Below are 12,640 nucleotides of genomic sequence, written 5' to 3'. Positions count from 1 at the left end.
CCAAATACTCACGACTCAACCAAATACAGAAACAAACCGCAAATACTCACAACTCTACCAAATACAGAAACACACCACAAATACTCACGACTCAACCAAATACAGAAACACACCCCAAATACTCACAACTCAACCAAATACAGAAACAAACCGCAAATACTCACAACTCTACCAAATACAGAAACACACCACAAATACTCACAACTCAACCAAATACAGAAACACACCACAAATACTCACGACTCAACCAAATACAGAAACACACCCCAAATACTCACAACTCAACCAAATACAGAAACAAACCGCAAATACTCACAACTCAACCAAATACAGAAACACACCCCAAATACTCACAACTCAACCAAATACAGAAACACACCCCAAATACTCACAACTCAACCAAATACAGAAACAAACCACAAATACTCACAACTCAACCAAATACAGAAACACGCCGCAAATACTCTCAACTCAACCAAATACAGAAACACACCGCAAATACTCACGACTCAACCAAATACAGAAACACACCCCAAATACTCACAACTCAACCAAATACAGAAACAAACCACAAATACTCACAACTCAACCAAATACAGAAACACGCCGCAAATACTCTCAACTCAACCAAATACAGAAACACACCCCAAATACTCACGACTCAACCAAATACAGAAACACACCCCAAATACTCACAACTCAACCAAATACAGAAACACACCCCAAATACTCACAACTCAACCAAATACAGAAACACACCACAAATACTCACAACTCAACCAAATACAGAAACACACCCCAAATACTCACAACTCAACCAAATACAGAAACACACCCCAAATACTCACAACTCAACCAAATACAGAAACAAACCACAAATACTCACAACTCAACCAAATACAGAAACACGCCGCAAATACTCACGACTCAACCAAATACAGAAACACACCGCAAATACTCACAACTCAACCAAATACAGAAACACACCACAAATACTCACAACTCAACCAAATACAGAAACACACCCCAAATACTCACAACTCAACCAAATACAGAAACACACCACAAATACTCACAACTCTACCAAATACAGAAACACACCGCAAATACTCACAACTCAACCAAATACAGAAACACACCCCAAATACTCACGACTCAACCAAATACAGAAACAAACCGCAAATACTCACAACTCAACCAAATACAGAAACAAACCACAAATACTCACGACTCAACCAAATACAGAAACACACCCCAAATACTCACAACTCAACCAAATACAGAAACAAACCGCAAATACTCACAACTCTACCAAATACAGAAACACACCACAAATACTCACAACTCAACCAAATACAGAAACACACCACAAATACTCACGACTCAACCAAATACAGAAACACACCCCAAATACTCACAACTCAACCAAATACAGAAACAAACCGCAAATACTCACAACTCAACCAAATACAGAAACACACCACAAATACTCACAACTCAACCAAATACACAAACACGCCGCAAATACTCACAACTCAACCAAATACAGAAACACACCACAAATACTCACGACTCAACCAAATACAGAAACACACCGCAAATACTCACAACTCAACCAAATACAGAAACACACCCCAAATACTCACAACTCAACCAAATACAGAAACACACCCCAAATACTCACAACTCAACCAAATACAGAAACAAACCACAAATACTCACAACTCAACCAAATACAGAAACACGCCGCAAATACTCACGACTCAACCAAATACAGAAACACACCGCAAATACTCACAACTCAACCAAATACAGAAACACACCACAAATACTCACAACTCAACCAAATACAGAAACACACCCCAAATACTCACAACTCAACCAAATACAGAAACACACCACAAATACTCACAACTCTACCAAATACAGAAACACACCGCAAATACTCACAACTCAACCAAATACAGAAACACACCCCAAATACTCACGACTCAACCAAATACAGAAACACACCCCAAATACTCACGACTCAACCAAATACAGAAACACACCCCAAATACTCACGACTCAACCAAATACAGAAACACACCCCTAATACTCACAACTCAACCAAATACAGAAACACACCCCAAATACTCATGACTCAACCAAATACAGAAACACACCCCAAATACTCACGACTCAACCAAATACAGAAACACACCCCAAATACTCACGACTCAACCAAATACAGAAACACACCGCAAATACTCACGACTCAACCAAATACAGAAACACACCCCAAATACTCACGACTCAACCAAATACAGAAACACACCCCAAATACTCACAACTCAACCAAATACAGAAACACACCCCAAATACTCATGACTCAACCAAATACAGAAACACACCCCAAATACTCACGACTCAACCAAATACAGAAACACACCCCAAATACTCACAACTCAACCAAATACAGAAACACACCGCAAATACTCACAACTCAACCAAATACAGAAACACACCGCAAATACTCACAACTCAACCAAATACAGAAACAAACCGCAAATACTCTCAACTCAACCAAATACAGAAACACACCACAAATACTCACAACTCAACCAAATACAGAAACACACCGCAAATACTCACAACTCAACCAAATACAGAAACACACGGCTGATGTTATTATTTAGTCAAATCTGCTTTCTAGCACAAAGTCCTTTTGGGGCATGCAGGACCACCCTTCTTTCTATCTTTTCTCACCACTTCTCTGCACATATCTCTTCTTTCAGCCCACAATCAAGTATGAAGAGCAGCCAGACTTCGTGACAGAGACAGGAGGGACGCTGCACCTCTACCAGCTGGAGGGGCTGAACTGGCTGCGCTTCTCCTGGGCTCAGGGCACCGACACCATCCTGGCTGATGAAATGGGCTTGGGCAAGACCATCCAGACTATTGTCTTCCTCTACTCACTGTTTAAAGAGGTCTGTGTGGGTCAGGTCAAAAAAGTCTATGTTAAATGACGAATAAACTCTTGAATTTCACACAATTTTCTCCCTCCCATCCTGTTTCTCTCTGTCCGTTCTTCCTTATCACTGGGTTTATTCCTTTCACCAGGGTCACACTAAAGGGCCATTCCTGGTGAGCGCACCGCTCTCCACAATCATTAACTGGGAGAGGGAGTTTGAGATGTGGGCTCCCGACTTCTATGTTGTCACCTACACCGGAGACAAGGACAGCAGGGCCATCATCCGCGAGAACGAGTTCACTTTTGACGACACAGCGGTGAATCGAGGAAAGAAAGCCTTCAAATTACGGGTGAGGAGATGAGCGCTGGAAAAAACACATTTGTTGGTGATTGGAAAGGTGAAATGCAAAGATGGACAGTGTGAGGAGGAAAATGAAAAGAAGATCAATGGTTAAAGGAGAGTAGCCATAGTATGGAGAGAAAGGATGTCATTTGTTTATGTAAGAAGAAACATTTACTGTAACCATTCTCTTCACTTTCCTCCAGAGAGAAGCTCCCATTAAGTTCCATGTGTTGTTGACGTCCTATGAGCTTGTGACTATAGACCAGAACGTTCTCAAGTCTATTGACTGGGCCTGTCTTGTAGTGGATGAAGCCCACCGTCTCAAAAACAACCAGTCCAAGGTATACTCTCTTTATGTGTTTTTCCCATTTTCTGTCCTGGATTTATTTGGTTTGTGTGTGTGTGTTTGTGACAGAGAGCGAGAGAGAGTTTGGGAGATTTGATTTTCTAATTTAATACAGGAAAGGAAATTACTTTTTGGATTCTTTGCAACACAGCAGATTGAGTATGACAGAAATAAACCGGCGCCTTTATAAACGGTCATAATAAAGCCAGTACGCATTTTCATTCAGCAAGTCATTATTGAAGTTAAATAAAATCATAGAAGGAACAAAAATATGAATGTCAGATTTGTTATTTAGCTTTTTTTACTAATAATTGTGTGTGTGCAAGTAACTTAATTAACAAATGATTTAAATGTATTTCTGTGTTGGCAAAACTAAATTTCCAGTGTCACATGATCTTTCAGCAATCATTTTAATTTGTTGCTCAAGTAAAATCTCTCAATGTTGAAAACAGTGCAGCTTATATTTTTGTGGAAGTCATGATATACTTTTTTTCATTGTTATTTGATGAATAGAAATTCAACTGAGCATTTATTTTAAAGAGGCTATATGTAGAATTCTGAATCCCTAGTTATTAGCGACACCGGTGGCCATTAAGTGTACTGCAGTCATTTCTCGTGCTCACACTCGCGCACACGTAACGTAACAAACGTATTAAATGTGATTCAAGGCCCTGATATACTCACGGCGAAGTTCTTTTTTGTTCTTTGCTTAGAAGTAAAAAGAAGTTGGAAATACCTTTGCTGTGATATACTGTTAACGAAAATCCAGACGCTGCTGAGAACGACATTAGATGAATATGCATATATGTGCTGCTCACTTTTCTCCCAATAACAAAATAACACAACAAAAATTACAGTTGTGAGAAAAGGCTGTTAATATAGTTTTTGATATGCTCTGCAATTCACTGGCATCATTTCGACAGGTGAGGTCATTAAAATTACATTGTTATGATAGTTTGATTATATAGATCTGGCTATGTGAGACTTTCTTTGCATGACACATTTGATATTACTATACAGAATGTCTCTTTCAGCATTATTCTGAACATTGTATACGGTAAGCATTCGCTTCATGTGTCATTGAACGGAAGAAGGCACTCGCGTAAACATCACATCCTTATGATTTTCCCGGCAAAAACATCCCGAGTCCTTCACATAAAAATCAGCCTACAGGCTTTCATAGACAACCTAGGAAAGTGTGGAAGGTCTCGTTTTTTAAACGTTTTATTACAAGCTGTTTACACATTTGCAATAACAAAGCGATGAAATTTCTTACATATAGCCCCTTTAAATTGGACGTTAAATAGGACGTTTTTGTAACGATGTGAAAATCGTTACAAATCGTTACGAAAATCGTTAACAGTATTAATTAATTAACCCAAACTTTTGAACGGTAGTAAATATACATTGTGGATTATCTACACATACAAAAAATGCATTAAGAAAAACAAATTCATACTAATTCTTCTCCTGTTTGTACACTTTTGCACAGAGATGTAAAATATTTTGTCATGGGCAAGTTGTGCTTATCTTGGTTTCATACTAAATTATTAGTGATGCACCTTGTATGTTTCCAGTTGAGAGAAGTGTGTGTGTGTTATTAACTGAAGTCTTTTGTGGTGGTGTGTTAGTTCTTCAGGAGACTGAATGACTACAAGATAGACCACAAGCTGCTACTAACGGGAACGCCACTCCAGAATAACCTGGAAGAACTTTTCCACCTGCTCAACTTCCTGACGCCCAACCGCTTCAAGTACCACAAAACAAACAAAAGCACCACTCTAGACTATAAAAGTGGCCCAACAAAGTATTTGGACAGTAAAACATGCAATGATATCCTTTTTTTAGTTTCTCTGAAGTGTCCAGATATTTTTTGGGGTCCACTGTATGTACACACTGTATCAACACGACTCTAAATCTCAATTATTTCTGTCGCTCAGCAATCTAGAGGGTTTTCTAGAGGAATTTGCGGACATCTCTAAAGAGGACCAGATCAAGAAACTGCACGACCTGCTCGGGCCACACATGCTCCGGAGACTCAAAGCTGACGTGTTTAAGAACATGCCAGCCAAAACTGAGCTGATCGTCCGAGTGGAGCTCAGCCCCATGCAGAAGTGAGACCCACAACATCAATATGCGTTTGCATGCCGAATTTATTCATACATCGCAAGATAATTAGCTAAAGTAGTGAAATCAGTTCATATGTATGTTTCTTATTAAGCATGCCAGCTTAAAACATTCAAAACAAAAAGAGAAATAGTCGATATATAGTGTTATATGGAGGAGGAGAGTTTTTCATATGTTTCTATGCGTACCCTGTGTGTGAACAGAAAGTACTACAAGTTCATTCTGACGCGTAACTTTGAAGCGCTGAATTCGAAGGGAGGAGGGAACCAGGTGTCTCTGCTCAACATTATGATGGACCTAAAAAAGTGCTGCAACCACCCCTACCTCTTCCCCGTCGCTTCCGCCGTAAGAACACACACTGTATTTCTGACAGAACATTTGGATAGGTTTTTGGCTTTTTTGGACCTTTTTTTAAAAATTATTTTTATTTATTTATTTATTTTTTTTAGATAACAGTACAGGGGATTACAGAGACATTTGAATCCGTAAAACAAAAAGATCACAATTCTGCTTCTTATATCACATATCAATCATGTTTCTAATACATTAAGTATCCTTTTTCAACAGTTTTGATGTATTTAGAGATTTTTGATTAAAAAATAAAAATAAAAAATCTTCAGATCAGTGGAAAATAGTCTAACATTTGGTACAGTCGATATACATTTTGCTTTATGTATTGATATTTTCCAAATGGAATGAGAAGTTTAATTATATTATCCATTTCCAATAAACCAGAAACACAATCCATATTTATAAAATAACGCAAAACGAAACCAAGAAACTTGGGGGACCAAAATAAATTAGTATAATTACAACTGAAAAATAAGTGGACAATTGTTTTATTTTCTTCTTTACAGAAACTGCAAAATGGTTAAAACCCTTCTTTAAATTTACTAATGAAATTATTACATGGATAGTATCTGTTTATTATTTTAAAGTGAGTTTCTTTGACTTTATTAGAAATTACATATTTATTCTTAAAAATTTGTAGACCACAATTTCTTAAAAACAAGGAATTGGTAATGTTTTTTTTTTGTTTTGTTTTAAAAAAAAAAAATTTTATTGAATCTTTTATCAAACATACAACAAGGCACAACACAACCATCTTACAACATGAATTGAACATGGAGTACAACATTGTAAAAGAAAAAAAATAGCAATAATAAAAAAAACTAAATAATAATAAAACTAAATAAAAAAGAAACCAAGAGACTCAGCAGTAGACACTAGGAAATAAGTTTGCATAAGTATTCATGATAAATTAGGGATTTTTTTGTTTTTCAGCATTTCAGGGATTGTTTATACAGAATTATATCATTTAAAAAGGCATTAAAAACAGGGGATGTTTTAAGAAATCGACATTTATGTATGAAATATTTGGCCATTAAAATCAGTTTATTCACTCTGTTCTCCATTTGAAGTCCAAATTTAAAGGAAGTGGTAATGTCTCTTTTGAACCTATCTTGAAATACTGCCACCTGCTGTCAATTGGTTAAAATGCTATTAAAATGTTGTGTTTACTGTTTTTCAGGGTTTTTTTGTTGAGCATATATGTATCATAGGCTGTTTTGTTGTGTTTGTGTCTTGCAGGAAGCTCCCAAAACACCAAGTGGAGCGTATGAAGGTGTCGGCCTCACAAAGGCCTCTGGGAAACTCACGCTGCTGCAGAAAATGCTCAGAAAACTGAAAGAACAAGGCCACCGAGTGCTGGTGTTTTCTCAGGTACAAACGCACGCTATAAATACACATCATTCACAGTGCCTGTTACGTGTGTGATGTGGGCAATCCTATCAGATCATTACAGATAACACTGTAAGACATGGATATAATAAACTTGGGACAACATGTATGCAGACTATATGAGGATGACACTTATCAATCGAATCGTAGGCAACGACTCAAGTTAGTATAGAAGAATAAAACGTCATCATCAACAAACAAACAGAGCGAGATGAATCACACTTTGGCAGTTTTGGTTTTTATTAGAGCCCGACCGATAAAGGATTTTGAAGGCCGATACAAATATTGTTTGGTTTTAAAATCCGATATGCCGATATATCGGCCGATATAAGTTTTCTACTTTTTCTAAAAGTTTCTTTTATTGTCACAACAGAACAAACTGATGATAGTGGCATTAGCTAGATTTATGGTTAGCTAGTCTATGATGAACCATAATTTAGCAATGGATAACGTCATACTGCAAATTGTAAAGCATACATTTTCAATGTAACTGGCCAAGGAAACTTCCGCCGGCCACAAATTTTGTCATGCTTATTTGAGTTAAGAGAACTGATGAGGATTGTTATTCAAGCAATGCATGTATCGTGACCAACTCAACGAGTGTTGCCAACAGGAACGGTGTAGAGTGCCCTCTGGTGGACAAACTATACAACTCCAACACTCATCACATGGTTCAAGCGTGTTTCGTCCGTTTTTATTTTATTTTTGAAATATTCATTTATCGGCCATTATAACCGATACCGATAGTTTGGAAAATGCCTAATATCGGCCTGCTGATATATCGGTCTGGCTCTAGTTTTTATGTGAGAATATGGACACGGTCATATCTAAGCAAAAGAGGCCAATTTGACTTGCAAATTTTGTAAATAGAGTTTGAGGTAGATAAATTTGAGTTTTACTGTCTCAAGTCTTGGCTAGTCAGTAGACGTTGAGATGATCATTTTAAAGTTCTGACACTGTCAGAAAATTATTGCATGCTACTGTATCTTTGGTCGCAATACCTTGACATCAGCCGTCTTTGAACCTCTCTCACTCCTACGGCATAGGATCACCGTTTAGGGGCCATGACTCCGGTCAACTTCCGTCTGACAGCCCAAACTTGTACAATGTGTACCAGGCATTACAAATGCCACATAAGAAGCTGCTGTATTTGCATGGACTATCAAATTGTGGTATGTTTAGTGCCCCCAGGTGGTGCACAGCGGAAACTCTAGAAATGTTAAAATACTCAAAAATATTGTTTTTTAAAATGTATTTACCATGTTTTATTTTTTATTCAAATTGTATACAGCTTTGTGTTTCTAATATGGAGCCCACGGTAGCCACTTGGATCTGAACATTTTGATTGGATCATACTCACACACTCTGTTTCCTCCTTAGATGACCAAGATGCTGGATTTGCTGGAGGATTTCTTGGATTATGAGGGTTATAAATATGAGCGAATTGATGGAGGCGTTACTGGAGCCCTCCGGCAGGAAGCCATCGACAGATTCAACGGTAACCATACATACATGTTGAGAATATTTTGGATGCAGCTAGAGAATTAGCTACAGCAGGGATCCTGTGGTGAGTTCAGGTGATGAAACAAAATAATTACAATAACATAAAATAAGAATATATGTATGAAGTTAATTTGATTTTGTCTGAAACAGGGCTTCTGCGGGTCTAGTTAGTTAGTTCTAGGGTTAGTTCACCCAAAAATGAAAATTTTTTCAGTATTTACTCATCTTCAGAACACGAATTAAGATATTTTTGATGAAATCTGAGAGCTGGATCACTCCACCATACTAGTCCATAGGCTTCTTGAGGGATTGAAACTTGCCGGCCTCAAAAAGTTATTAAAGACATCGTTAAAATAGTCCGAGTGACTACAGTGGCTCAATCTTAAGTTTATCAAACGGCGAGAACACTTTTTGTGCGCAAAAACAAAACAAAAATAACAACATTATTTCAACTATTCTCTGTAACCTCCTCTCTGTCTGCTCTGGTACCTATCAGCTACGCTCCTCGAAGTGGTTGCTTTTTAACGTGCCACGAGTTGAAATCGAATTGGGAAGAACTGCTTTCTCTTATTTAGCACCTTTCGGGTGGAATAATCTACAAAAAGAGCTAAAGTTAGAAACCCTCATGTCCATTAATGAATTTAAAACTACTGTAAAGAGTGTTGTGATGGAGACATGTTCTTGTTTTTCTTGAGAATCATTGTGTTCTTAACTTCTTTTATCATGAAAATGTAACTTGGTGTTTATTATGTATGTATTTGTTGTGATTTGGCTGCTACCTTGGCCAGGTCTCTCTTGTAAAAGAGATTCTGAATCTCAATGGGATTTCCTGGTTAAATAAAGGTAAAAAAAACCAAAACAATCCTTATCCTTCTCTGTGGGCATGTACGCAATTTCCCTCTAAAACCATCCCGAACGGGTCTAAAATATAAACACTTATCATAGGCTTACCATAGTGAATCAGGGTAAGAAAAAAACACCTTTTGGGAGAAGTATTGATGATTTATTGACTTTTGTGTATCTTTAAATAACTAAATAACTTTAAATATCTGTATCAATTCTCTCTCTGTCTGTCTTACAGCTCCTGGCGCGTGTCAGTTTTGTTTTCTTCTCTCTACACGTGCGGGTGGCCTGGGCATCAACTTGGCCACTGCGGACACAGTCGTCATCTTTGACTCTGACTGGAATCCCCACAATGACATTCAGGTAAATCCGACATTCACTTGACGGTTTTGTTCTGCTATTTTCTTAACTCATACATATTTTATTAAGCAGTTTTCTAAGTCGTCCTCTTTTTCTCAGGCCTTCAGTCGAGCTCACCGCATTGGTCAGGCCAATAAAGTGATGATTTACCGCTTTGTGACCCGGGCTTCGGTCGAGGAACGGATCACTCAGGTGGCCAAAAGGAAGATGATGCTCACACACTTGGTGGTGCGGCCCGGTCTGGGCTCAAAAGCCGGATCTATGTCTAAGCAAGAGCTGGACGACATCCTCAAGTTTGGCACTGAGGAGCTTTTCAAGGATGAGATTGAGGGTGGGATTGATAAGATAAATCAGTTGATGTGTAGAATTGAATGAACCTACGAATCAACAAATTAAAACTCATGATTGTGCCCAACATCTCCGCTCTGAATGGCCAAAAAACACTTTGTTATACTGAAGGTTCACCTGTGTGTTTCTTTTTTCAGCAGGGGACAATAAGGAAGATGACGGCAGTGTAATTCACTACGACAACGCCGCCATCGAGCGTCTGCTAGACCGCAGCCAGGACGCCACAGATGACTCTGACATGCAGAACATGAACGAGTATCTGAGCTCCTTCAAGGTGGCCCAATACAATGTTAGAGAAGATGACAAGGTGGGAGACCTTTTCGGGCAGTATCTATGCTGGAATCTATACTTAAAAAAACAACGGTTTCATTCGTATCACTGTGTATTAAGGGAACCGTTTGTAAGAAATGCATTTCAGTTAATCATAAAATGGCCTTGAAATGTCACTGGACATTAAAGGATAATTCCGGTATTTAACACCTTGAGTCTATTTTGTAGTTTGTTTTGAATGAAATAGAGTGTGGACTTAGAAATTTTGACATTGGGTCCTGTGTCGACTTTTTGAGAATCGCCTGTGACAGCGTTAGACTGGGTGTCTATGGGCATGCACAAACATGTCCTTAAAGGACAACTCCGGCGCAAAATGAACCTTTGGTCTAATTACACATTGTTACCTAGTCAACCGTTGTCTGAGATTTGTTTTCATGATTGCCGAATGTAAATAGTTTTATCTCTAAAAACAGTTTAGCCTATAACGCTAGTATATAGGGCATATAGTAATGACAAATAAAAATCGCTTGTTAATACCACTAACAAGGCTCAAAATAGCCCCACAGTAACACGACAGCATAACAAGGGTCCCTACATTCAAACCGAAGCATTGAGAACTTTGTCAGTGTCCAAACAGTTTAATAAGAAGATATTTTATACACACAGTCAACTTCGTGAATACAGGAAGAAGCCATCTTTGAAAAATAGTCCCTATCAGTCGATCTACGAATGCCGATCCAAGTGCGCTGAACTGAGCAGAATCTCAAATGGTCCGGAAGAAACACAAACACAAACCGTTTACTTCTCTTCAATATGTACACATAGACTACTGTTCGCCCTCACCTTATTCACATCTCACCAGCGCACTTGGATCGGCGTTCGTAGATCGACTGGTCGAGACTATTTTTCCAAAGATGGCTTCTTCCTGTATTCGCGAAGTTGACTGTGTGTATAAAATATCTTCTTATTAAACGGTATGGACACTGACAAATTTCTCAATGCTTCGGTTTGAATGTAGGGACCCTTGTTATGCTGTCGTGTTACTGTGGGGCTATTTTGAGCCTTGTTAGTGGTAATAACAAGCGATTTTTATTTGTCATTACTCTATGCCCTATATACTAGCATTATACTAGCGTTATAGGCTAAACTGTTTTTAGAGATAAAACTATTTACATTCGACAATCATGAAAACAAATCTCAGATAACGGTTGACTAGGTAACAATGTGTAATTAGACTTAAGGTTCATTTAGCGCCGGAGTTGTCCTTTAAAACAACCCTTAACGTTCATTTTCAAAACTGTGCAACTCACCGAGTGGTTGGTGGTGTTCGTTGATGTTCTGAAACAAGTAGCGTAGCGAAATACCGTTTCTGTCGTGTTTTATTTGTCATTTTTTAAAATCGCATTGATGTCTGCTGGAGGACTCAGTGCTCGTTAATATTACTGGGCTAGCTACCGGGAACGGAAACGGGTCTGTTTACATTTGGTTGTAGTCTTTTCGCTCGGTGCTCCGTCTCTCAGAAGGCTAGCGTGAGCAGAGCAACTGTGCTCCCGGACTTTTTTTACGGTGCGCTAGACACCGTGTTCCGTACAGCGTCCTGGTTGTCGCCATCAAGTGGTCAGGAGTGTGCTAATGCTCGAGCGGAAGTTTATACGCGGTTGTGAGGTATCTGAATAAATAGTTCCACAATAGCAAACAACACGGATTGAAAGCATACACTGCGCCGATATATTTGTTTTTAGTCATCAACGAACACCACCAACCACTCTGTGAGTTGCACAGTATTGAAAATGAACGTTAAGGGTTG

The 12,640-nt window shown here is 38.5% G+C and overlaps 1 protein-coding gene across 4 annotated transcripts in view; it reads left to right on the top strand.

The window, feature by feature from the left end:
• chd3 (chromodomain helicase DNA binding protein 3) overlaps window positions 1–12,640 on the top strand; it is an 80,057-nt gene that overhangs the window by 19,113 nt on the left and 48,304 nt on the right. For 3 of the 4 annotated variants that reach the window (XM_039658789.2, XM_039658786.2, XM_039658788.2), the window contains exons 14-24: window positions 2,778–2,969; window positions 3,103–3,303; window positions 3,500–3,637; window positions 5,274–5,395; window positions 5,583–5,756; window positions 5,973–6,114; window positions 7,360–7,491; window positions 8,890–9,007; window positions 10,094–10,218; window positions 10,315–10,546; window positions 10,701–10,870. In XM_039658789.2, the coding sequence (XP_039514723.2) occupies window positions 2,778–2,969; window positions 3,103–3,303; window positions 3,500–3,637; window positions 5,274–5,395; window positions 5,583–5,756; window positions 5,973–6,114; window positions 7,360–7,491; window positions 8,890–9,007; window positions 10,094–10,218; window positions 10,315–10,546; window positions 10,701–10,870 (1,746 nt within the window). The remainder of the gene's footprint in view (window positions 1–2,777; window positions 2,970–3,102; window positions 3,304–3,499; window positions 3,638–5,273; window positions 5,396–5,582; window positions 5,757–5,972; window positions 6,115–7,359; window positions 7,492–8,889; window positions 9,008–10,093; window positions 10,219–10,314; window positions 10,547–10,700; window positions 10,871–12,640) is intronic. The other variant, XM_039658787.2, reaches the window with a different exon arrangement.

This window comes from Pimephales promelas, chromosome 1, assembly GCF_988280905.1.
Source record: "Pimephales promelas chromosome 1, fPimPro1.hap1.1, whole genome shotgun sequence".
In the NCBI taxonomy this organism is placed as follows: Eukaryota; Metazoa; Chordata; class Actinopteri; order Cypriniformes; family Leuciscidae; genus Pimephales; species Pimephales promelas.
The sequence above is the reverse complement of the archived record's forward strand: the minus strand, read 5'-3'. Positions and strand labels throughout refer to the sequence as shown.